This window comes from Populus nigra, chromosome 6 (genome assembly GCF_951802175.1).
Source record: "Populus nigra chromosome 6, ddPopNigr1.1, whole genome shotgun sequence".
Taxonomy (NCBI): Eukaryota; Viridiplantae; Streptophyta; class Magnoliopsida; order Malpighiales; family Salicaceae; genus Populus; species Populus nigra.
Window position 1 is genome coordinate 11,982,623 of NC_084857.1, and position 27,614 is coordinate 12,010,236.

Consider the following 27,614-nt stretch of genomic DNA (forward strand, 5'->3'; position numbering starts at 1 on the left):
CATTTGCTTATGGCAATTATGAATAAGAAAGGCTTAAGATTTCCATTACTCTCGTTGTCTTTTATAATTGGGATAACATGTCTGGTAGTTTATTCAAATCCATGTATAATTGGGCCTAGTGATTGGTCGAATTCAATAACATTGAATTTGATAACCTTTCTGGATTTATATATATTTAGACTGAACACTTAATTATATCAAATGATTGTTGCCTTTGGTTCTTCTCAACGAGGATCCAAGTGAAAAAAACATATATAAAAAATATTAATTCATCATCCTCCCAAGTCTTTGTTTGTTCAATACAAGGCGTTGTCAATCAATTGGGTTCTAATGACAAATTGATGCAAGCCGCCTACAAAGAAGTTAATTCTCTAAAACGAGAGATTCTCTCAGGCAATTTGTCAACCTAGATCAACCTGTCAAACTCGCGACCTGAGTTATAAGACTGAGATAAATCGATATAAAGCAAATTGAAATAAATTATGAAACTTAATCCCTAACAAACATAACGTTGAAGGATGTAATTGAAATTGAAAAATCAATTAAAAAAACAACTTGAGTTAACTTGGATTAACCTTCCAAACTCGTGACTTGAGTTATGAGATGAGAATAACATCATAAAAAGTAAATCAAAATAAATCATGAAACTTAATTCTCATTTAACTCAATGTTGAAAAATAAAATTAAGAAAAACAGGCTAATTAATGAAGTTAACCGGTCAAACTCTCGATTTAAATCTTGAAACTGGGATAACCTCATAGAAAAATAGATTAAAAAAGTAAAATTAAAAGAAATAAACAAAATATTATTAAAGAGAATAATATTTTGTGTTTAGAGATAAAGTATCTCGCTCTTCTTTTTTATTTTTTTTGTTATTTTGTGAATATCCTACCAAGGGTTTTTCTTTTCTTACTTCTTTTCCTTTCTTTTTCTAGATTGATTATCCCACAGCAGAGTGGCTTAATAAATGTTTTCGAGCAAACAAAACAATAAGGGAATGTTAAACTCTTCAACCATCTTGCACATGAATGACATTCATTGACTAATAACAACTAAAACACTACTTCTCGAAATAATAAGAAGAAGAAGAATAGAATGTAACCAAAGAACAGAAAAGGAGAAAATAGTCAATGGCCACTTCATACATCGCACATAAATTCATTTACATTTAACAATCGATCCATTTTTTTTTTTAAAAAAAAGAGAAAGATTCAAGAGGCGATGGGCACCACTTTAGGCACATGAACAGGGAATTCATCAATTTCATCAACCCAAGGATTCTTCTCTTTCGCCGGATTGATTGTCCTCAATGCATGCCACACCGCACTGTTACACTTGAATCCTGAACCGAAAGCAATCTGCCAAGTTCTATCACCCTTCCTAATTCTCCCTTTGGCCTCAGAGTAAGCCAATTCATACCACAAAGAACTACTAGAAGTGTTACCAAACCTATAAAGAGTCATTCTTGAAGGCTCCATGTGCCAGTCAGAGAGCTCGAGATTTTTCTCAAGTTCATCTAACACAGCTCTCCCACCAGCATGGATGCAGAAGTGCTCAAAAGCCAACTTGAAATCAGGAATGTATGGTTTTATCTTCATTTTGAAGATCTTTCTTCCTACTAAAGTAGCGAAAAATAGGAGTTGCTCTGACATGGGAAGGACTAACGGCCCTAGTGTTGTGATATTGGTTTTAAGGGCTTCTCCAGCAACAGCCATGAGGTCCTTAGAAAGCGAAACACCAACTCTTCTGGTGTTATCCTCTTTTTGGAACACACAATTGTAACACTTATCATCAGCCCCCTTGTGTGTTCGAACAGTGTTGATTAGTTGATACTTTGAGCGGCGGCGATCGGATGATCGGTTGGAGAGAAGGATTGCAGCACCACCCATACGGAATAAGCAGTTGGAGACAAGCATGGACCGGTCATTGCCAAAGTAACAATTAAGAGTGATGTTCTCCATACTGATCACTAGAGCATAGGAATTGGGATGCACCTGTTACAACAAAAAGTGAAACACACTATAGGTTATCTCATTAATTGCACAGCTTCTGAAACACCTGTTGCAATATTTAACAGAGAAATGATATTCTCCATCCTGATCTTTAGTTCATAACATACAACTTGTATATATCTGTAGAACCCAACTTGCAGGTGAGCGTCAATTTCATGAAAAGAGTATTAATCACACAGCTGGATATATCTCAAATGAATATTTTCCGCATCAACTCAGCCAGAGGACCACTCTTTTTTGTTGGTGCTTTCTTTTCTTCTATTTATGAAGGGCGTCTATAAACTGCTACCTAAGCTATAAATGCTTTGAAACATCATTTTCCCAGACCTGAAGTAGTTGTGTGGGACTATCATTTATTGTTCGAAGTCTACCTTTTCTTTTTTAATTAGATTACAACTCCCGTCTTTAATTCAAACTCACTATATATATAGGCTTATCACTTAGTATTGATGTCATTTTAATTTAAAGTTGATGATTCCGACCCGAACAGGTGTATATTTTTTAAATTATTATCTAACTTATAATGAGTAGGGTGTAATTCCGATCTAAAACCCATATGTAATCTAACCAAAAGTATATTTATATGCATTAAACGCGCTCGTGTATAATATTTTTATTATTATTATTTAAATATTTGTGTATTCTTCAAATATCTATTATCTATTTCAAAATAATAAATAATAGATAGATAATATCCATGTATGAATACTTGAAATGGCATGTTGTCACCAAAGAATACCAGCTGGACATCTTGTGGATTCCACGATATTATTTAGGGAACTGCTCCCTTTGTATCAGATATCCATAAGTACCATGCTCTCGTCAGTTGTCTCCCCATTCTGGAGACTAATTAAGAAGAACAGATTAAAGAATTTAACTTTAAAAAAAAAAAGGAAGGATGTTCAAGTTTTCATACCTGCAGTAGCTGCTTGGCAAGATCAATAGAGATGAGCCCAGCACTGCAACCCATACCACCAAGATTATAGCTCAGTATGTTCCCCCTGAGTCTGTAGTGATTGACTACCATGGCAGAGAGAGACGGGGTTGGATTGAACAAACTGCAATTCACTATAAGAATGCCTATATCCTTAGCTTTAACCCCAGTTTTGGCCAAGAGCTCATCAATGGCTCCAAACATCACCATCTCAGCCTCCTTCCTTGCGTCCTCCATGCCCGGCCTTGGTGTGATCCGCATCACTGCCTCAGGGAAGTAAGTATTTTGTCCTAAACCAGACCTCTCAATAATCTTCTTCTGAAAGGCTAAGTTCTCTTCACTGAAGCAGCCTGCTAGTGCTGATTTCTCCATGAAAGTCTCTCTGGTGCACATTCGAGCGGGTTCGGGCTTGTAACATGCAAAATCCAACAAGTATATTTTTCTAGGACGGCTGGTGAAGTAAAGAGTAGCCAAGAAAACTAGAAGGCCTGAGCAAACAGTTACTGAGACAAAATTGAATTTGAGGTGGTTCCAAAGCTGGACGAAATCTTGGATGGTGAGAGTTGAAAGATTAGCTGATGCAATGAATAGGAGTGGAATAAGCAGGAGAAACATGGCATTGGAGATTAAGTAATGATAACCAAGTTTCACATATTTGAGTTTAACTGATAGAAGAAAGTTTGGGAGGGTGTTTCTCTTCGTTTCAGCTGGTTCAGTATCATGAACCGTGACTGATTCTGGTCCCAGTCTTTGTTTGCTCTGATCCTCTGTCATTTCCGGGGCACTTATTAAATACCCTAAAAAAATGGAAAGTCTTGGCCTGAATGCACGAAAACGGAGAGGCCTCAGAAGGCTATATGGAGAAGGAGAAAGAGAAGAGAGAAAACTGGGTTGCCGAAAGGGAAGAAATGTATTGGGTTTTAAAGAGAGTGGATCGAGAGAGAGAGAGAGAGGGTGGTTCTCGGGAGGATGCAACTACCCCAACGAACTTTTAATTGTTAACGCGCCATGGCATTCAATTTGCCAACCACGAAAATACAGGTATTCATTTTGTACATAAATAAAATACTATTTTCTTTTTTCCTCAATGAGGTCACCTTCGGCAAATCTAATTTCGAACCTTGCCACTCCGACACTGTATAAAAAATTTGAAAAACTTATTAAATTGAGAAAATAAAAATAATAATAATAAAAAAAGAATTGTAAAAAAAACTAAATAAATTAATTAAAATTTTAAAAATATTAACTAGTTCAATTCAATTCGGTTTTATAAGTTTAAAATTGAAAAAATCAAACCGAACCCAAACAAAAAAAAATCCGGAAAAAGCCGAGGCAAACAAAAAAAACCAAGTCAAAACGAAAAAATCAAGTCAAATCGGTTTGAATTGATTTTTGTCTTAAAACACCAAACCAAACTGAAACCAATCAGTTTGAACCGGTTTCAGTTTCTGCTTTTTATTTGAAAACAACCTTTTAATTTAATTATTTTTTTTATAAAAACCAAATCAAATAGAAAATAACCATCCCTCGTAGCCTGATAAGATTATATAATTTCTGGTCATGTGCACATAAACATGAGCACGTGTGGATCACACAAAAAGACAAATTACAATTATACATGCATATGCATGTATGTATGCACTGGAATCAAATTAAACAATTAATAATATTCTAAAAAGCGTGGTAAAGTGTTATAGCTTTCTTCATATCTTTTATTTTCATTATATTAATATTTTTATTTTTTTTTCTTTTCCCATGATTGACTTTTTTTAAAAAAAAATTGCATGTTTTTTTCAAAATTATTTTTGCTGATTTTTTTTAATATTGAACTAATTAAGAATTTAGCTCTGTCATTTAAAAAAAAATTATGGATTGTTATAATGTTTTCTTGTAATTTGTTTTTCTTTTTTTATAATTTTTTTTCAAAATGGTCCTTTTTGGTTTTTTTTTATTATTGAGCTGGTTGAAAATTTAGCTTTGTAGTTTTTTTATTAAAAAAACATTGTAGATTACTACAGAATTTCCCCCACATGGTTTTTGTTTTGGTAAAATATTTCTCCAAATGTTTTTTTTTTCAAAATTATCTTTGTTGAATTTTTTTTTAATATTGAGCTGGTTGAAAATTTAGCTTTAGCTTTCCCCCACATGTTTTTTTCTTTATTTTTTTCTTTTTCTTTTTGCTTTTTTGTTTTTTCCCCAATTTTTTGTTTTTTTTTTGTGTTTTTTCAGAATTATTTTTTTTATTTTATTTTTTTAATATTGAGCTGATTGAGAATTTAGTTTCATGGTTTTTTTTCTTTAAAACACTGTGGATTGCTAAAGTGTTTCCCCACATGATTTTTTTTATTATGATTTTTTTTCAAAATTATCTTTATCGATTTTATTGTTTTTAATAGTGAGCTGGTTAAAAATTACAACCGAAGATTTGCTCATGAAATACTATAGATTGCTACAGTGTTTTCCTGCATAATTTTTTTTCCTTTCGTTTTTTTATGATTTTTTTCAAAATTATCTTTGTTGATTTTATTTTTTAATTATTGAGTTGATTGAGAATTACAATTGTATATTTTCTCACAAAACACTATAGATTGCTGCAGTGTTTCCCTACAAAAAAAATTTTCCTTTTGTTTTTTTATGATTTTTTCAAAATTATTTGTCTATTTTAGTTTTTTAATATTAAATTTGTTGAGAATTTAACTTTGTAGTTTAATTTTTCTTGAAAACATTGTGGATTGCAATTTTGTTTCTCCATATAATTTTATGATTTTTTTTTACAAATCCATGATAACGCACAAGCATGCCATAAGTCTGCGGCAATACGCGAGCATAGCAACTAGTAGTATGACTATTTTATATTCTCCTATTCCCTTTTGTGTTTTAAAAATATTTAAAAAAAATTAAATTTTTTTTATTTTTTTAATTATTTTAAAGCGCTGATATTAAAAATAATTTTTAAAAATAAAAAAATATATATTATTGTAATATATTTCTAAATAAAAAACACTGTAAAAAATAACCAAAATCCCACAGACACGTTTCTAAACAGTGAAACAAGGTAATGAATCATCGACCAGTAAAAAGTTGTGGTTGTGGTTTGAAAAAAGTTGTTTTATAAAAAGTACTTTTAGTTGAGGTTAGTTTGGAAAAATATATGTTTGGTTAAAGCTATGGTTGAAATTGAGGTTGAACAAAAAGTAGTTTAATGTGTTTGGTTAAAAAATGATTTTCAAATTGAGATTATAAAATAATTAAAAAAGACATATATTAATATTGATGGTTTTTAATTGAAATATTAACGATTTAACTACTGCTATTACATCATGAAATAAACAATACTTTATATAAAGTATTTTTATTGCAGCTTAAACTATGTTCAATTTCATCATGTATGAAATCTATTCAATAAGGACTATAGTTTCCATGGTTTCCTGAGCGTGCAATAACATAAGGTAAAATATCATCAAGAATAAAATTGGGATTGCGATCAAATTCTGCAAATGCTACACCATTATACGATCTCCTTCAAATGTAATTATGTAGTGCCATTGAATCAGGTTAAATATTAGTTTTTCAAATAAAACACAATATTGAAAAAAAATTAGATTTTTTTTTATTTTACTGGGTCACATCCGGTTCAATACATTTAGGTTTGGGACGGACCTGGTTCGATGCATTTAGGTTTGGGCCGGACCCGGTCTAGCCCATTAACAATGGAGCTGATCTCCATTGTTCACGTAGCTGAACAGTGGAGACATGGAGAAGAAAAGGAAGAATGAGAAGGAGAAGGAGAAGGGGAAGAAGAGGGGGCGGTGGCCCTGGGCGGTGGTGAGGGAGCTGCGCTCAACTGTTCTTCAATGTGAATAGTGGAGTCTCCACTGTTCACGTTGCAGAACAATGGAGACATGGTGCAAAAGAAGAAGAAAAAGAAGAAAGAGAAGGGGCGGTGATGAGGGAACCGCGCTCCACTATTCTTCAATGTGAATAGTGGAGTCTCCACTGTTCACGTTGCAGAACAGTGGAGACATGGTGCAAAAGAAAAACAAAAGGAAGAAGGAGAAAGGGCGGCGACCCTGGGCGGTGGTGAGGGAGCTGCGCTCCACTGTTCTTCAACGTGAACAGTGGAGCCACCACTGTTCACATTGCAGAACAGTGGAGACATGGTGCAGAAGAAGAAGAAGGAGAAGAAGAAAGGAAGGGGAAGGGTTGGTTATTCCTCTGCTGCAAAGCGCGCCATTGTTACTGTGTTGTAACATAGTTGCAACAAAAGCAGCCCCAAGCTGCTTTGAAGAAGGAAAAGAAGAAGAAGGAGAAGGAGAAGGAGAAGGAGAAGGGGAAGGGGAAGGGAAATGGCTAGTTATTCCTCTACTACAAGGCGCGTCATTGTTTACTGTGTTGTAACACAGTTGCAACAAAAGCAGCCTAAGAAATCACTAGAAACCAAAGTCAAGGTCAGTAGAGTGTTAAAGATTCCACTCAAGATAAGGCATTAATTATTAGTTTGATCTAGTTCTGTTGTCGAGCCTCGCTGCGGGTATAGAGTACAATTGTCAGCAACATTTGGCGAGTTATAAATAATTTATTTTTTTAAAAAAAATATATAAATTCATAATAAAACCAAGTTTACTCATTCAAGCCAAAATAAAGACACTACTATTTAATTTTTTTAATTACTTTTAAAGCGAGAACATTTTAAACTAACATCGACGTCATGCAAAACTCATTAATCCGATCATGACCTTATTTGATTAGGTTTAATTAATTTTATTTTTTTAAATTAAGTTTTTGAATTATATAATGTTAAAAGTAGAAATATATAAAAAGCACTTGTATAAAATTTAAAGAATGAATCAAAGAAAGATAATACAAAGAGTTGTACAAAAAAAGAGCGTTTACTGATTAAAAAAATTATATAATTTTATTCAAAAACATGTAAAGATTAAAAGATGTTTTATGAGATAATACTTCATAAAGTTTTTAAATTTATTTATTTTGATAAAGACCAATCACGATAGACATCTCAAACATTTTGTTAACTAATTGATTGTAATTAGTTTCAATTTTGGGGGCTAGCTTGGGTATCGTCCACCATCTACCATGTACAAGGACGTGTCCTCTTATGTTTTTAGATTCCGATCATCAGGTGGCTGAAAAATTAAGTTGTGGGATTTTACCTTAAAAAAAGTCGTCCTTCAGCCTATTTTTAACATAAAAAAAACACCCTGAAACATAAAGGAAACAGTTTCCCAAGCTAAAATAACCTTAATTGAGTCCAAAATACATCAAATTAAACTGAACAAGTTTTCTTTTAAGTGAAGAAAACATGGTTGGCACTCAATGTGAAAAAAAAAAAATATTTGGCCCTTTATTGGGCTTGGATGGAAAGGTATTTGAGATTGAATTAAAAAAAATATTAAAGAATCAAAGACTAAATTGATCGAAAAAATATGTTCCGTATGTGTAACACATACACCATTGAGTAGGGAAGGCCACTGCATTAAAAAGATATATGTAACTTTTTCATAGCTTTAATAGCAACCATCTTTAATGATATTGAAATCGCCTCAACGAGGGTTCCTTTCTACGATGATGAGAGCTGATGGTGTACCATCGACGTGGCTCTAATAACCCATTTCTATACGTCTCTCCCTCTTTTATCTTTTTGGTTTGTGTGCTTGATTTCTTTTTGTTTTTTTTTTTTTTTTAGAGACAAAACCGGGCTGTCGTTTTTTTTAGATGTCAATTATACTCCCATCATTTTTAATCTTTTGAAAAACATAAATTTTGAACATATATTTTTTTTTCAAAAACAAGAACTTATTAAATATCAAGATATTTTTTTTACACTTTGACAACACATGCAAACCATTAGCACTGTGCAAATAGAGTGTGAGTGTGAACTGGCAAACACCGGGCTGTTCTAGTGTTTTGTTAATTAATGTTACTTTGAAGTCAACAAATTGACATTCAAGAATACTACCAATATATAATTTTCTCCCGGTATTAATTGGCCTTAGAGTTTGAAAATTCTCACAGAAATTTAAATGTTCGGGCTATTTCGAGTGCACAGACGTAACGAAAACTGGTCCCAGAAGGCAGCCCTAGTGAGCCTATAGCGGGAATACGATTGAAACTGTTTGTATTAAAAAAAAAATATTATTTTTTAATTTTTTTTATATATTGGTATTAAAAATAATTTTTTGAAAATAAAAATATATTATTTTAATATATTTTTAAATAAAAAAATAACGGCTAGTAAAAATAAAAATGAAAACGTAAGATAATCGGAACCTAGTATAACATGATCTATTGTAAACACTAATAAATGATTTGACATTAACTTTTAGATATTGTACATCGTAAGATTGATGAGGAAACGAGTGCATTACCTAAACCATCTAAACCTTGGTTAGATACGCATGCATCAAAACAGATATTGGTTTGCATCTGCCATGTTTTCAAAAATAAAAAAAAAAACATAGAAATGTTCGAAATCGCAGCCAACATGTTTATTCAAACAGTGACTGTTATATAGAACAAAGTTAGAAATGCAATATAGCATCAGCCATGCAGTCTCCTCGGTCCAGAAACAAGTGATTCTGAATAGTTGCATATAAATTTATTATAAATAAATAAAAATGTTTTTCAGACAGATTATATAAATAATTTAATATATATATATATATATATATATTTATGAACTAATTAAATAGGTTTAAGTTCAAGAAAAAATTTGGTCCTGCCAAACTAAAATAACTACTAAAAAAAACTATAACATTTTATTTAACTGGTGGATTGTGCTACAATTTTTGTAGGATTTTTCAGAGATTGTTTTTTCTATAGCAACTAATGTATCGTTGTGCGGATTTTTAGATCTTTAGATATTAAAAATCTCGCCGAGACCTTTTGTTTTCATAATTCTTATAATTTTTTTTATTATATTCAGATTTTATACCTTTATCTTTTTAATTTTGGATTTTTTTTGTTTTCTAATTGAGATAGAGTTTTTAACCTATTTAAAGCTTTGTAACTTTTTCATGAGACAAACTTCATTATGAAAAAATAAATTTAGGATTAACATCTACCATCCTTTTCACTCATAAAATTTTTTATATTCTTTAATTATAGTTGTCATTTGCTTTCGCCTGACGAATTCTAAAAAAATGATATTACCGAAGTGTTCTAACAATATGAAGCAGCGTAAATTATTAATTGATGTTATTAGTTGTATATTTCAAATTGGTTTTAAACTTCTTGGTATTTCGAATAGTTTTGGAAATTGCAGGAGATATTTAAGATTAAGGAGGCAGAAGTTATTCGAGAAGGGCAAAGTCCACCTGATCGTGATGACATAATGATAAAATGTTTTTGGTGAAAAATCTGGTTTGGTACCGTTTTACTGACCGAAAAAACTATGCCAAGGACCCAGTTCTACTAGGAAAGAAAGAGGTGGAAGAACTTAAAGAGCATGTTGCCAAGTCATTTATAAAGACTCGACAGCAAGTCTTTATAAATGACAGTTCATTTGCTTATGGCAATTGCGAATAAGAAAGGCTTAAGATTTCCAGTACTCTCATTATTTTTATGATTGGGCTAGTATGTTTGGTAGTCTATCCAAACCCATGTATAATTGGGATTAGTGATTGGTCGACTCCAATAACATATATTGAGTTTGGTAACTTTTCTGGATGTATGTATATTTAAACTCAACACTTAACTATATATGTTGCCCTTGGTTCTTCTCGACGAGGATCCAAGTAAAAAAAACATATATGAAAAATATTAATCCATCACCCTTCCAAGTCTTAGTTTGTTCAATACAAGGCCTTGTCTTTCAATTGAATTCTAATGACAAATTGCTTCCTCCGTCTACAAACAAGTTGATTCTCTAAAACGACAGATCCTTTCAGGTAATTTGTCAATCTAATTTAACCTATCAAACCCGTGATCCAGGTCATGAGACCTGGATAATTTAATATAAAGCAAATTGAAATAAATTATGAAACTCAATCCCCAACAAACATAATGTTGAAGGATGTAATTGAAATTGAAAAATTGATTAAAAAAACAACTTGAGTTAACTCGGATTAATCTTTCAAACTCGTGACCCGAGTTTTAAAATGAGAATAACATCATAGAAAGCAAATAAAAAAAATCATAAAGCCTAATTATCATTCAACTCAATGTTAAAAAATGAAATTAAAGGGAAAAATTGTTAATTAATTGAGTTAACCGGTCAAACTCGCGGTTCGGGTCATGAGATTAGAATAACCTCATAAAAAAATAAAGTAAAACAAATTATAAAACTCAGTAATTAAAATTGAAAAAAATTAAAAAAATAAAACTAAAAGAAATGAACAAAATATTATTCAAGTGAATGATATTTTGTGTTTAGAGATAAAGTATCTCAGTCTTTTCTTTTTTATTTTTTTTGTTAATTTGTTAATATCCTACCAAGGGTTTCTCTTTTCTTACTTCTTTTCCTTTCTTAATTAAAAAAGTAAAACCAAAAGAAATGAACAAAATATTATTCAAGTGAATGATATTTTGTGTTTAGAGATAAAGTATCGTGGTCTTTTCTTTTTTATTTTTTTTGTTAATTTGTTAATATCCTACCAAGGGTTTCTCTTTTCTTACTTCTTTTCCTTTCTTAATTAAAAAAGTAAAATTAAAAGAAATAAACAAAATATTATTAAAGAGAATAATATTTTGTGTTTAGAGATAAAGTATCTCGCTCTTCTTTTTTATTTTTTTTTGTTAATTTGTTAATATCCTACCAAGGGTTTCTCTTTTCTTACTTCTTTTCCTTTCTTTTTCTGGATTGATTATCCCACAGCAGAGTGGCTTAATAAATGTTTTCGAGCAAACAAAACAATAAAGGAATGTTAAACTCTTCAACCATCTTGCACATGAATGCCATTCATTGACTAATAACAACTAAAACACTACTTCTCGAAATAATAAGAAGAAGAAGAAAGAAGAAGAAGAAGAATAGAATGTAACCAAAGAACAGAAAAGGAGAAAATAGTCAATGGCCACTTCATACATCGCACATAAATTCACTTACATTTAATAATAGATCCATTTTTTTAAAAAAACAAAAAAGAGAGAGAAAGATTCAAGAGGCGATGGGCACCACTTTAGGCACATGAATAGGGAATTCATCAATTTCATCAACCCAAGGATTCTTCTCTTTTGCCGGATTGATTGTCCTCAATGCATGCCACACCGCACTGTTACACTTGAATCCTGAACCGAAAGCAATCTGCCAAGTTCTATCACCCTTCCTAATTCTCCCTTTGGCCTCAGAGTAAGCCAATTCATACCACAAAGAGCTACTAGAAGTGTTACCAAACCTATAAAGAGTCATTCTTGAAGGCTCCATGTGCCAGTCAGAGAGCTCGAGATTTTTCTCTAGTTCATCTAACACAGCTCTCCCACCAGCATGGATGCAGAAGTGCTCAAAAGCCAACTTGAAATCAGGAATGTATGGTTTTATCTTCATTTTGAAGATCTTTCTTCCTACTAAAGTAGCGAAAAATAGGAGTTGCTCTGACATGGGAAGGACTAACGGCCCTAGTGTTGTGATATTGGTTTTAAGGGCTTCTCCAGCAACAGCCATGAGGTCCTTAGAAAGCGAAACACCAACTCTTCTGGTGTTATCCTCTTTTTGGAACACACAATTGTAACACTTATCATCAGCCCCCTTGTGTGTTCGAACAGTGTGGATTAGTTGATACTTTGAGCGGCGGCGATCGGATGATCGGTTGGAGAGAAGGATTGCAGCACCACCCATACGGAATAAGCAGTTGGAGACAAGCATGGACCGGTCATTGCCAAAGTACCGATTAAGAGTGATGTTCTCCATACTGATCACTAGAGCATAGGAATTGGGATGCACCTGTTACAACAAAAAGTGAAACACACAATAGGTTATCTCATTAATTACACAGCTTCTCAAACACCTGTTGCAATATTTAACAGAGAAATGATATTCTCCATGCTGATCATTAGTTCATAACATACAACTTGTATATATCTGCAGAACCCAACTTGCAGGTGAGCGTCAATTTCATGAAAAGAGTATTAATCCCACAGCTGGATATATCTCAAATGAAAATTCCCCGCATCAACTGATCAGCCGGAGGACCACTCTTTTTTGTTGGTGCTTTCTTTTCTTCTATTTATGAAGGGCGTCTATAAACTGCTACCTAAGCTATAAATGCTTTGAAACATCATTTTCCCTGACCTGAAGTAGTTGTGTGGGACTATCATTTATTGTTCGAAGTCTACCTTTTCTTTTTTAATTAGATTACAACTCCCGTCTTTAATTCAAACTCACTATATATATAGGCTTATCACTTAGTATTGATGTCATTTTAATTTAAAGTTGATGATTCCGATCCGAACAGGTGTATATTTTTTAAATTATTATCTTACTTATAATGAGTAGGGTGTAATTCCGATCTAAAACCCATATGTAATCTAACCAAAAGTATATTTATATGCATTAAACGCGCTCGTGTATAATATTTTTATTATTATTATTTAAATATTTGTGTATTCTTCAAATATCTATTATCTATTTCAAAATAATAAATAATAGATAGATAATATCCATGTATGAATACTTGAAATGGCATGTTGTCACCTAAGAATACCAGCTGGACATCTTGTGGAAGCCACGATATTATTTAGGGAACTGCTCCCTTTGTATCAGATATCCATAAGTACCATGCTCTCGTCAGTTGTCTCCCCATTCTAGAGACTAATTAAGAAGAACAGATTAAAGAATTTAACTTTAAAAAAAAAAAAAGGAAGGATGTTCAAGTTTTCATACCTGCAGTAGCTGCTTGGCAAGATCAATAGAGATGAGCCCAGCACTGCAACCCATACCACCAAGATTATAGCTCAGTATGTTCCCCCTGAGTCTGTAGTGATTGACTACCATGGCAGAGAGAGACGGGGTTGGATTGAACAAACTGCAATTCACTATAAGAATGCCTATATCCTTAGCTTTAACCCCAGTTTTGGCCAAGAGCTCATCAATGGCTCCAAACATCACCATCTCAGCCTCCTTCCTTGCGTCCTCAATGCCCGGCCTGGGTTGGATCCGCATCACTGCCTCAGGGAAGTAAGTATTTTGTCCTAAACCAGACCTCTCAATAATCTTCTTCTGAAAGGCTAAGTTCTCTTCACTGAAGCAGCCTGCTAGTGCTGATGTCTCCATGAAAGTCTCTCTGGTGCACATTCGAGCGGGTTCGGGCTTGTAACATGCAAAATCCAACAAGTATATTTTTCTAGGACGGCTGGTGAAGTAAAGAGTAGCCAAGAAAACTAGAAGGCCTGAGCAAACAGTTACTGAGACAAAATTGAATTTGAGGTGGTTCCAAAGCTGGACGAAATCTTGGATGGTGAGAGTTGAAAGATGAGCTGATGCAATGAATAGGAGTGGAATAAGCAGGAGAAACATGGCATTGGAGATTAAGTAATGATAACCAAGTTTCACATATTTGAGTTTAACTGATAGAAGAAAGTTTGGGAGGGTGTTTCTCTTCGTTTCAGCTGGTTCAGTATCATGAACCGTGACTGATTCTGGTCCCAGTCTTTGTTTGCTCTGATCCTCTGCCATTTCCAGGGCACTTATTAAATACCCTAAAAATATGGAAAGTCTTGGCCTGAATGCACGAAAACGAAGAGGCCCCAGAAGGCTATATGGAGAAGGAGAAGGAGAAGAGAGAAAACTGGGTTGCCGAGAGGGAAGAAATGTATTGGGTTTTAAAGAGAGTGGATCGAGAGAGAGAGAGAGAGAGAGAGAGAGGGTGGTTCTCGGGAGGATGCAACTACCCCAACGAACTTTTAATTGTTAACCCGCCATGGCATTCAATTTGCCAACCACGAAAATACAGGTATTCATTTTGTACATAAATAAAATACTATTTTCTTTTCATGTTTCCTCAATTAGGTCAGCTTGAGCATATCTAATTTCGAACCTTGCCACTCCTACCCTATGGTGACAACAAAGCAGGCAACGTGTCCGGTTGGGCCACACCTGCCGAGGGGTTGATGCCGAGCCGTATTTTCAATATAAACGACTGTTGGTAAACAATATCACAGTTTATCTCCATATATTTATCAGACATATATTCTTATCTTAAAAGAAAGAAAGATATTAGGTGTCCAAGTTATTATTATAATTATTATTATATCTATGTTAATGGACTGTGGGCAGATCAACGAGCATGATATTTGACTACCTTCTTCCTCTGTTTTCTATTTTTCTATCCTTTTCATTCGTCTACTTTAGATAGAGAGAGAGAGAGAGGGAGAGGGAGGGAGAGGGAGGGGCAGATAGCCTGATACGATTATATAATTTCTGGTCATGTGCCCATAAATATGAGCACGTGTGGATCACACAAAAATGCAAATTACAATTACACAAGCATATGTATGTATGTATGTATGCACTGGAATCAAATAAAACAATAGTATGAATATTTTATATTTTTCTCATTTCTATTTGTTTTTTAGTTTTAAAAATATTTTAAAAACAAATTAAATTTTTTTTTGTCAAAAATAATTTCTAAAAAATAAAAAATATTATTTTAATATATTTTTAGATAAAAAACACTTTAAAAAATAACTAAAACTTTTCTCATCAGAAACGCTTTCAATCAGTGAAACAGGGCAATGAATCGTCGACCGGTAAGAAATCATTGAAAACCAAAGTCGAGGTCTGTAAAGCGTTAAAGATTCCACTCAATATAAGACATTAATTATTAGTTTGATCTAGTTTTGTTGTCGAGCCTCGCTGTGAGTATAGAGTACAAGTGTCAGCAACATTTGGCGAGTTATAAATAATTTATGTTTTTTTAAAAAAAAATAATAAATTCATAATAAAACAAAGTTTACTCGTTCAAGGCAAAATAAAGACACTACAATTTAATTTGTTTTTATTATCAATAACTATAAAACATGTGAAGAAAGTATTGTACCTTTTTCACATGTTTTTTTTTTAGCTTTTGTTCCTTTTTGTTTTTACATGTTTTTTTTCTTTTTCTTTTTCAAAATTGACTCCTTCTTCTTCTTTTTTTATTTTTTTTCAAAATTATCTTTGCTAATTCTTTTAAATATTGAACTAGTTGAAAATTTAGTTATGTAGTTTTTTTCTTTAAAACATTGTAGATTGTTACAATATTTCCTTATATCGTTTTTTTTTCTTTCGTTTTTATGATTTATTTCTTTTTTTTAAAATTAGTCTTTGTCGATTTTATTTTTTTTCATATTGAGCTGATTGAGAATTTAGCTTCGTAGTTTTTCAAAAATAACATTATGAATTGCTATAGTGTTTTCCTCACATGGTTTTTGTTTTACTGTAGTGTTTCCCCACATGTTTTTTTTTAAATTATCTTTGTCGAATTTATTTTTTCAATATTGAGCTGTTTGAGAATTGAGCTTTAGCTTTTCTGATGTTTTTATTCATTTTTGCATTTTTTTTCAAAATTATCTTCTTCTTTTTTGTTTTTTTTCTTTTTTTTCAAAATTGTTTTTGTCAATTTTATTTTTTTTTATTATTAAGTTGATTGAGAATTTAGTTTTTTAGTTTTTTTCTTTAAAACACTGTGGATTGCTATAGTGTTTCACCACGTAGTTTTTTTTAAAGATTTTTTTTTTGTTTTTTTTCAGAATTATCTTTGTCGATTTTTTTTCATATTGAGCTGATTGATATTTTAGCTTTGTAGTTCTTTAAAACACATCCAGTGTTTCCCCACATGATTTTTGCCTTGCTACAGTGTTTCACCACATGTTTTTTTAATCAATTTTTTTTTCAAATTGTCTTTATCAAATTTATTTTTTTCATACTGAGCTAGTTGAAAATTTAGCTTTGTAGTTTTTTTTTTTTAAACACTGTTGATTGCTATAATTTTTCCCCACATGATTTTTTTTGTTATGATTTTTTTCAAAATTATCTTTATCGATTTTATTATTTTTAATATTGACCTGGTTGAAAATTACAACTGTAGCTTTTCTCATGAAACACTATAGATTGCTACAGTGTTTCCTTACATAGTTTTTTTTCCTTTTATTTTTTTGTGATATTTTCCAAAATTATCTTTGTTGATCTTATTTTTTTAATATTGAGCTGGTTGAGAATTACAATTATATATTTCCTCACTAAACACTACATATTGCTACAGTGTTTTCCTAAATTATTTTAATATTAAGCTGGTTGAGAATTTAGCTTTAACTTTCCCCACATGTTTTTTTTATTCTTTTTCCAAAATTGTCTTCTTCTTTTTTTCGTGTTGTCTTTTTCAAAATTGTTTTTATTGATTTTATTTTTTTAATATTGAGTTGATTGAGAATTTAGCTTTGTAGTTTTTTCCTTTAAAACACTATGGATTACTACAGTGTTTTCCCACATGGGTTTTTTTTCATAATTTTTTTTCTAGAATTGTCTTTGTCGATTTTATTTTTCTCATATTAAGCTGGTTGAAAATTTTGCTTTGTACTTTTTTTTCCTAAAAACACTGTGGATTGCTACAGTCATTCTCCACATATTTTTTTTTGTTATGAATTTTTTTAAAATTATCTTTGTCGATTTTATTTTTTTAATATCGAGTTGATTGAGAATTACAACTACATATTTCCTCATGAAACACTATAGATTGCTACAGTGTTTCCCTGTTTGGTTTTTTTCCCTTTTATTTTTTTTTGATTTTTTTAAAATTATCCTTGTTGATTTTTTTTTTAATATTGAGTTGTTTGAGAATTTAGCTTTGTAATTTTTTTCCTTGAAAATATTGTGAATTGCAACAATTTTTCTCTATATAATTTTTTTATTTTATTTTTTTCACAAACCACGATAACACACAAGCCCGCGGCATCGCACGGGCATGACATCTTGTTACTTTTAAAGCGAGAACATTTTAAACTAACATCAGCATCATGCAAAACACATTAATCCGATTGGTTTAATTAACTTTATTTTTTAAATTATATAATGTTAAAAGTAGAATTATATAAAAAGCACTTGTATAAAATTTAAAGAATGAATCAAAGAAAGATAATACAAAGAGTTGTACAAAAAAAGAGCGTTTACTGATTAAAAAAATTATATAATTTTATTCAAAAACATGTAAAGATTAAAAGATGTTTTATGAGATAATACTTCATAAAGTTTTTAAATTTATTTATTTTGATAAAGACCAATTAGGACAGACATCTCAAACATTTTTCTAACTAATTTATTGTAATTAGTTTCAATTTTGATGGCTAGCTTTGGTCTCGTCCACCATGTTTTTAGATTCCGATCATCAGGTGGTTGAAAAATTATGTTGTGGGATTTTAACTTAAAAAAAGTCGTCCTTCAACCTATTTTTAACATTAAAAAAACACCTTGAAACATAAAGGAAATAATTTCCCAATCTAAAATAACCTTAATTGAGTCCAAAATACATCAAATTAAACTGAACAAGTTTTCTTTTAAGTGAAGAAAACATGGTTGGCACTCGATGTGAAAAAAAAAATATTGGCCCTTTATTGGGTTTGGATGGGAAGGTATTTGAGATTGAATTAAAAAAATATTAAAGAATCAAAGACTAAATTGATCGAAAAAATGTGCTTAGCATGTGTAACACATACACCATTGAGTAGGGAAGGCCACTGCATTAAGGAGACGTGTGTAACTTTTTCATAGCTTTAATTGCAACCATCTTTAATGATATTGAAATTGCCTCAACGAGGGTTCCTTTTTACGATGACAAGAGATGATGGTGTACCATCGACGTGGCTCTAAGAGCATCTCCAATGGAGAAGCTAAATGGATAGCCAAAAATAAAAAACTAATATTTTAGTTTTTCTTTGCTTGTTTTTCATACTCCAAGGGAAAAGCCAAACAAAATGCTAAAATGTTTTTTCTTTCCCACAAAAACTATTCCTACATATCTCTCAAAAGAGCCAAAACTAACAAAGTGGGGCCAACAAAAAAATAAACCAATTAAATCTAGCCATGTGGAAAAAAAAATAACATCAAAATCATTAAAAAAAATAAAACACTTATTTATTCTACTCTAATTGGCTTTTCAAATGGCTTTTTTCAATTGGAACATGCATGGTACAAAAAGCTATATTTATACTATTCAAAATGTTATTTTATCAATTTATCTCTTTAAAATAGCATCTTTCATCGGAGATGCTCTAATAACCCATTTCCTTAAATCTCTCTTTCTTTTATCTTTTTGGTTTGCGTGCTTGATTTTTTTTGTTTTTTTTAGAGACAAAACTGCTAATGAGGACTATCATTTTTTTAGCTGTCAATTATACTCCCATCATTTTTAATCTTTTGAAAAATATAAATTTTGAACGTATTTTTTTTTACCATGCTAAAGAACCAATTAGTCTAGGATTTCGAGTGCACAGACGTAACAAACACTGGTCCCAGAAAGCAGCCCTAGTGAGCCTATAGCGGAGAATACGATTGAAACTGTTTGTATTAAAAAAAAATATATATTATTTTTTAATTTTTTTATATACTGGTATTAAAAATAATTATTTTAATATAAAAATATATTATTTCTATATATTTTTAAATAAAAAAACAATCATTACTACATGTACAAAAAAAACGTAAGATAAACTATTTAGATGGTGGTTTAGTGGTAAGAATTTAAAACCAAGAGGTTTGCTTTTTTTATGGTCTCAGGTTCAAGCCGTGTGGTTGCTTATATGATGGTCACTGGAGACTTACATAACTGTTAACTTCAGGGCCCGTGAAATTAGTCGAGGTGTGTGCAAGCTGGTCCGGACACCTATGTTCAAAAAAAAAATTATCTCAGGTCAGAACGATAAACCCTCCCTACCTGGCTGGCTAACTAACGTGTGAGATTTGGGACCTTAACAATTTTCTAGGTTCTTAACTTACTTGCCAATGGACACGAACATCAATTACCCGTTAATACAACCATGCCAGAAAACTAGATTATAGGCTTACATAGATTGGCAAATGCCTTGAGAGTGGAGCATAATATTTTTTTTTTTAGTTTAACGTGGAAGTTTAGGTCAGTTTACGTGTATTTTGATTAATTTTATGGACCCTGAAATTAACAACTATTTAAACTTTCAGTAGTTATTATATAAACAACTACATAACTCGAACCTAAAACTATAGAAAAAGCAAAACTGGTTGCACAGTATTATTTTTAAGAACCCAACTTATTGTTCTTGGCACAACCTCTTTTATTTTTATATTTTGAATGACAAAAATGACCCTCGAACCCTCGGTCAACTCCATTAATTCTTTCCAAACCTTCCTCATGGGACCGATCATCTACCCAGTCATTTGATGTGCTATGAAATGGTATCTATTACAATGTGGTCTGTTGAGATATTCTGGTTTTGCTGCCGCAGGCCACAGAAGCCTGAAGCCTGGGTTGCTTCACCCAAAAAAATTGAAATTGAACAAATCTTTCTCCAATGCCCACCAACTGTTTGGTAAATTTACCACATGAAACTGCAAGGGTGTTTAGGCACAATTGGTAATACTGCTCTTGATATGTTGACAGAACTTCAAAGGATATTCGTGGGATTTTCTTCCCAAGAACCCCCGCGTTCTTAATGAGGTTTTAGCTGAGATCAATTGTTTGATATTCGGTTGAATGGTGGTTGAACCGATCTTAATCAAGAACTTGTGTTGATTTAAACAAGAAAGATAGATACCTGAAAGAGGGGTGGGACTTGGGATCGGAGATGAGGCTTGCTGGAGATGCTAGGAGGCACGGAAATAAATTGGGCAGGACAGGTTAAAAACTTTGCTATAACAGGTGACGAGGGTCCCCCACTGCTCATATTCGGTGAGGGAGACAGTGCAAAAGAGGGGTCATTTTTGTCAATTGGCATAAAAAAAAATAAAAAAGGCTGTGCCAATGGACAAAGACGACAACATGCTCCCCTTATAATTATTATTAATTCAGAGGTGAAATATCACCTGGGGCATTTCCGTGTATAACAAGACAATGCAGGGTAGTTGAGGAATAGCGCACTCCAAGAGGCAATAACGTGTACCTCAGAATCGCTTTGATGGGTTGTGTCAGGGGCTGGTAACAGCTATAGCCGCTGCCGTTTGACCAGAAAAGAGAACTCGTCTCTAGCCGTCAGTTTGTCTCTTGAAAATTGCGTGTGAAAGATTTGAGGCATTTTCTTCGAAACCTCTCTTAAATGCTGGAACTTCCAACCAAATAATACCGCCCGCCCAGATTGACATTCACCCCTTTCCAGCGTATTCGTTCCACACCTACCACGGCGTACTGGTTTGTTGTGAAAAATCTTGAGCATATATTTTTTGGCCCCTCGAGCCGTGCGCATGGTAACCAAGAAATTCAGCTCGCACGAGACACCCCCCCCCCCCCCCTCTAGTTTCTTTGTTTCTCTGTGCTTCCAGTGTGAACATTTTTATTGGGCGGCAATCATCCAATTTTTGTCCTACTCTTGATCATGTGAATCTTCAAGATTAATGATTCCCTGCCCCATCTCTTCGTTTCTTCAACCTACCGTTTAAGATTATTTATCTTCGTTTTTCCTTTTGGGTTTTATAGTCAAATGAAAGGCAACCATTCCAAGTTTCCTAGAAAATATTAATTATTAGCCTAACCTGAAGACAAGACGGCCACTACAGAGAACTGGATATATTCAACCACATTTTGATACGTTGAGCACGCCAAGCATGTCAAGATCAATTGCTACAAGAAAGGGTTTAAAAAAAAAACAGTAAAATTAAATGGATGATTTCAACAATTTCTTGTGCGGTCAGAATAACATTTTAGCTCTTAAAATCTCACTCCTGGTTAGTCCTTTTCTTCTTTTTCATAAAAAAAAAGGTCGATTAATCAGCAAGGACATTCTTAATGTTTTTTTATAAATGGAAATCGCTAACTTGTCTGGTAAAAAAAGGTGAGGCTAATTACTGGTCTGGTTCCGTATATTAGATGAGATAACAGACCTTGCCCTCATTTATCCCTAATAAATCAAGCAATGTGGGACCCACCATTTACTTTCCTCCTTCTCCTCCTCCGTCTATAAGATTACGGAGACTTAGAATGTGTTTGGTATTGCGGTAATTGTTGTGGTTGTGGTTTGAAAAAAATTATTTTATAAAAAGTACTTTTAGTTGAGGTTGATTTGAAAAAATAGGTGTTTGGTTAGAACTGTAGTTGAAATTGAGGTTGAACAAAAAGTGGTTTATTGTGTTTGGTTAAGAATGCTTTTGAAATTGAGGTTATAAAATAATTTTAAAAAATATATATTAATAATGATGGTTTTTAATTTAAATATTGTAGATTTAACTATTGCTATTACATCATAAAATAAATAATACTTTATATAAAATATTTTTTATTGTTCCATTAAAATATCTACAATTCCATAACGTTTATACATCCGATAAGTACTATAGTTTTTTTGATTTCTTAAGCGTGCAACAACATCAGGTAAAGTATAATCAGGAACAAAATTGAGATTGCGATCAAATTCTGCAAATGCTCGTCATCAAGCGAACTTTGTCTAATTTATATAGTTTCATTGAACAATGTTAAATACTAGTTTTTCGAATAAAACACAACTAAAATAATAAAAAATAATTTTTATTTTTTATTTTACTGAATCGAACCCGTTTCAATATATTTTTGTGTTTTGAACCGGAACCAGTTCGGTCAGAATAGTGTAGCATGCTGCACTGTTCACGTAAACAGTGCAGCAACAGTGCAGTGTGCTGCACTATTCACGCTAATTAATTAGCATGATGTGCAAAGGCATGCATCAGAGAGGCAGAAACGCGACAGAAGCATGTAATTTCTACTTCAACAAAACATCGTTTTTAACGTAGATAATGGTAGGGTCCACACATAAAAATCAGGGCTGATTTCATAACCAAACACCATATTATCACTGTTACAGTTAAAACACAGCCACAAACGCTTAGCCAAACATACTCTTAGAGGTCTCTCCGATGGTGTTTGTTTACGCGGCAACTTTTACTTTTAAAGTAAATTGTATAAGCAACGCGTTTGGTTAATATTAAAATTTAATTTATTGTTTATGGGATCCATAAAAAATTACATTAAAACCATAGGTTTGTCGAAAGTTGCTTCTCCCCTTCTCCTTCAGTCTTGACAGTGGAGAACAACTTCAATGTTCATGGTCGGATCGGGTCCATCTCAAACCTAAATGTATTAGACCGGGTCCAACTCATTAAAAAAATCCAATTTTTATTTTTATTTTTAATTGTGTGAATTTAAAAAACTAATGTTTAACATTATTCAATGACACTATAAATTAGAAGGAGATCGCATGATGACTTAATATTTGTAGAATTTGATCGCATCCCAATTTTGATCCTGATGATATTTTACCTGATGTTGTTTCACGCTTAAAAAACCATAGAAATTGTAGTCATTGTCAGTTGGATTTCGTACGTGATGGAATTGTAGATAGTTTAATAGAACAATAAAAAATATTTTATATATAGTATTATTTATTTTATGATGTAATAGCAATATTTAAATTAAAAACCATTGATATATATATATATATATATATATATATATATATATATATATTATAACTTCAATTTGAAAAGTATTTTTAACTAAATACATTAAACTATTTTTTATTCAACCTCAATTTTAACCACAGTTTTAACCAAATATATAAAAATAATAAACCTACCTCAATCAAAAATATTTTTTATAAAAACAATTTTTTTCAAACCATAACCACAAAAATTATCAAAATATAATTCATAGTATCCGGGGTCAAGAATGTACCAAGCCTCTGTGCTTGACGATGGAGGCTCTGTTTTTGGATGGTCGCAACAAAGATAGAACATAGCCTTGGCAAAACAAATAACATGTGCTAGATTTATTTTACTCGAACAACCAAAGATGCAACATTATAGATATATATATATAATTTTAATTTAAAAAGTATTTTTAATCAAACACATTAAATAATTTTTATTCAACCTCAATTTTAATTATAATTTTAACCAAATATATATAAATATCAAACCAACTCTAATCAAAATTAATTTTTATAAAACAACTTTTTTCAAACTACAGTTACAAAAACTATTTCAATACCGATCATATTCGGGAGTCAAGAACGTCCCAAGCCTCTGTGCGTGACGATGGAGGCTCTGTTTTTGCTACCATTTAAGGATGAAAGACGAAAAAGATGCCGGATCTCATTCATTCTTGGATAGTCGCAACAAAGATAGAACATAGCCTTGGCAAAACAAAGAACATGTGCTAGATTTAATTTACTCGAACAACCAAAGATGCAACATTCAATAAAAAGGGGAGGGGTTAGTTTTAAATAAAAATAAAGAGCAGCATGCTGCTCAATTACTAGCACCCCATCGTAATTTTAGTTAATTAATTAACAAGAAACTAAAACACTTGATAAAAGAGTACTTTCCTCACTTTAGCCCTATAAAAACATCCACTAACTTAACAATTAAACGGTGATTACAAAGATACTTGAATTTTGACTTTAATTAGGAATAATTAAATGATTTAATTAGCATTATAAATAAATAAAAACGACCTTTTAGTCTTTTTTTTTTATTTTCCATGCACAATTAAATTATTAAACTATCATAGGAAACTATAAAAATAAAGCTTCCTTCCAAGGGTTTTTTCCTATTTCTTTGTTTTTTTTATAATCAACTTTGATTTAAGGATAAATATTTCACAAATATAATATTAATATAAAACAAAACTGGTTGGCCAAAGTACAAGAGTTTTCTATCATTTATATTTCATATTTTATTTAGTTTTTATTTTTTTATTACTATTTTTTTTTGTTTTTTTAATTGATTTTTTTCTTCATTTTCATCCCTAATCATTAGGTTTCATTTAATTTTTATATTAAATTTAATTCTTATTTTTTTAATATTTTTATATCCTTCCACAAATTAATTTCTTTTCAATTTTATTTCTCATTATTTTATTTCAATTTTTTTCATGTTGAATTGGACCCCTATTCTTTTTATTGATATTTATTTTGTTTTGGATCTTTATTTTATTGCATTTTTTTTTAAATTTCACCCCCAATATTTTTTTATTGGGCTGAAGGTTAACATAAGTTGATCTTGGTTTTTCTTTAGGTCTTATTATAAAATTATTATTATTTTTAATTTTATCCTTAAATATTTGATTTTTATAGAATTGGTCTTCATGCTTCTTCTTTTTTCGCTTTTCTTTCTATAGAATTATACAAATTTTATGTCCATGGTCATAGGGTTGGCGGGTTAAACCCAGTTGACTTGAATTTTTTTATTACTTTTTTATTTTTTATTTTTTTGTTTCATGCCTCAATATCTTTTTTTTTTGAATTTTTTTGAGTTTGCCTTCTATACACTCAATCCTGACCTCATGACCACTATCACAAGTTATGAAGGTTAAAGTTTGTTGACTTTGTTTTTTTACATCATTTATTTTATTTTATTTTTAATTTCATCTTTCAACATTTATTTTCTCGAGAGTTGGTCATTGTGTTTTTTTTCTTGCTTTCTTTTCTAAGAGGTTATCTCAATCTTGTTCCCATGGTTGTAAGGTTAGTGGGTTAACTTTAGTTAATTAAAAAAAAACAATTCTTTAGCTTTTCTTATTATTATTTTTTAAGCTCCATGCCTTGACATTTTTCTTATAGAGAATTTTGCTTTATTGTTTTTTGGGTTTACATTCTATGCGGTAAGTTCTAAGCTTATAATCATAGTCACGAGTTTCAAAGGTTAACACAAGTTAACTTTGGTTTGTTTGGGTCATTTTTTAATTTTTTTCATTGAACATTTATTTTTTCATAATTGGTCTTCATGTTTTTCCCCCTTTTTTTTCTACGGTGTTATCTCAATTATGTGCCCATAAACGCGAGGTTAGCGAGTTAATACGGGTTGAACCAAATTTTTTTTAATTATTTTTTTAGTTTTACTATTTAATATTGAGTTGTTTTATAATTGAACTACTTCATAGTTTATAATTAAAAAACATGGGGAAAATTTTAAAAAATAAAAAAAAAAGTAGGGAAAGCTAAAGCTAAAGTTAAATTCTCAACCAACTCAATATTGAAAAAATAAATTTAACAAAGATAATTTAAAAAAAAAACATGTGGGAGAAACACTGTAGCCAAACAAAAACTATGTAAGGAAAACACTGTAGTAATCCATAGTATTTTTTTTTTTAAAAAAAGCTACAAAGTTAATCTCTCAACCAGCTCAATATAAAAAAAAACCGACAAAGGCTATCTAAAAAAAAAAGAAGTCAATTTTGGGTAAAAGAAATGAAAAAAAATGTACGAAAAAGGAAACAAAAGCGAAAAAAAAAAACACGTGGGGGAAGCTACAGTGTTTTAAAGAAAAAGACAAAAAAAAACTAAATTTTCAACCAGCTTAATAATAAAAAATTAAAATCAACAAAAATAATTCTGAAAAAAACAAAACAAAAAAAAAGAAAATATGTAAAAAATGACAATTTTGGAAAAAAAAAAACATATGGGGAAAGCTAAAGTTAGATTATCAGCCAGCTCAATATTAAAAAAATAAATTCGATAAAGATAATTTTTTAAAAAAATATATGGGAAAACACTGCAGCAAAACAAAAACTATGTAGGGGAAACACTGTAGCAATCCATATTATTTTTTTTAAAAAAAAACTACAAAGCTAAATTCTCAACCAACTTAATATAAAAAAAATAAAATCTACAAAAATCATTTTCAAAAAAAATAAAGAAATCATAAAAAAAAAACAACGTATGAGAATATTATAGCAATCCACTATTTTAAAGAAAAAAACTACATAATTAAATTTTTAACCAGCTCAATATTTTAAAAAATTACCAAAGATAATTTTAAAACAAAAAAAATTTTAAAAAAAAAGAAACAAAAAAAAAAGAAGAAATCAATTTTGGGTAAAAACAAAAACAAAAAAAAATATATAAAAAAAACCTGCTAAAAAAAATACCTGCTACGATAAATATCCTACGCGTTTCAGAGTTCTTTAATAACAATAAAAACTGAAATTACAAAACACGTTTTACCAGAACCCATCATTTGGTACCCCATCTATTAGTTTTGCTCTTCAGCCGCCATAGCCTTAGCAGCAGATCGATGTTTCTGAAAATTGGATCTAGAAATTCCATGCTCAGATTGTTTACACTACCATATTCCAGAATATATAGTTCAAACAAGTCCATGGAATGATATTAGGAAAATTGCCTGGAGAAACCATAATTTATTTGAATTTTAAGCAATTTTTTCTCATGTAATAAATTGAGATTACAAGACACTACTCAAGTAATATTGATAGTCATCTTTTCTCCGATAAATCTTGAGTTTGAACCTTAAAAAAAACAACTGCCTCATTCTAATATTGGTTACGCATGCACAGAACATATGCAAGCAAGAATGTCCAATCGTCAACGCATGTGAATGTTTGTCCACAAACATGCACAGGAGACATGTACTAGACCAGGTTCATATGGATCGAACTGTATGCTTGATTAATTCAATGAACCTTAATATCAACAGTGGTAGCTGTAGCAGTTCCTCAGAAGTGGTAATGCGATTGATTTGGCCCCACATGGACGACCAAGTCTATGTAACCACACCAATGCATGAG

General features: G+C 31.4%; 2 protein-coding genes across 2 annotated transcripts; both read right to left on the minus strand.

Annotated features, from left to right (window-relative positions):
- Positions 1-1,116: 1,116 nt before the first annotated feature.
- On the minus strand, positions 1,117-3,863 carry LOC133696013 (3-ketoacyl-CoA synthase 11-like). The gene is made up of 2 exons (XM_062118022.1): positions 2,929-3,863; positions 1,117-1,994 (listed from the first exon to the last, which is right to left on the minus strand). The coding sequence occupies exons 1-2, from the start codon at positions 3,718-3,720 to the stop codon at positions 1,212-1,214; spliced, it is 1,575 nt and encodes a 524-aa protein (XP_061974006.1). The 5' UTR covers positions 3,721-3,863; the 3' UTR covers positions 1,117-1,211.
- Positions 3,864-11,942: 8,079 nt separating this feature from the next.
- Positions 11,943-14,705, minus strand: LOC133695991 (3-ketoacyl-CoA synthase 11-like). Its single transcript, XM_062117985.1, has 2 exons — positions 13,784-14,705; positions 11,943-12,844 (listed from the first exon to the last, which is right to left on the minus strand). Exons 1-2 carry the CDS (start codon positions 14,573-14,575, stop codon positions 12,062-12,064), a joined length of 1,575 nt encoding a protein of 524 aa, XP_061973969.1. The 5' UTR covers positions 14,576-14,705; the 3' UTR covers positions 11,943-12,061.
- Between the last annotated feature and the right edge of the window lie 12,909 nt (positions 14,706-27,614).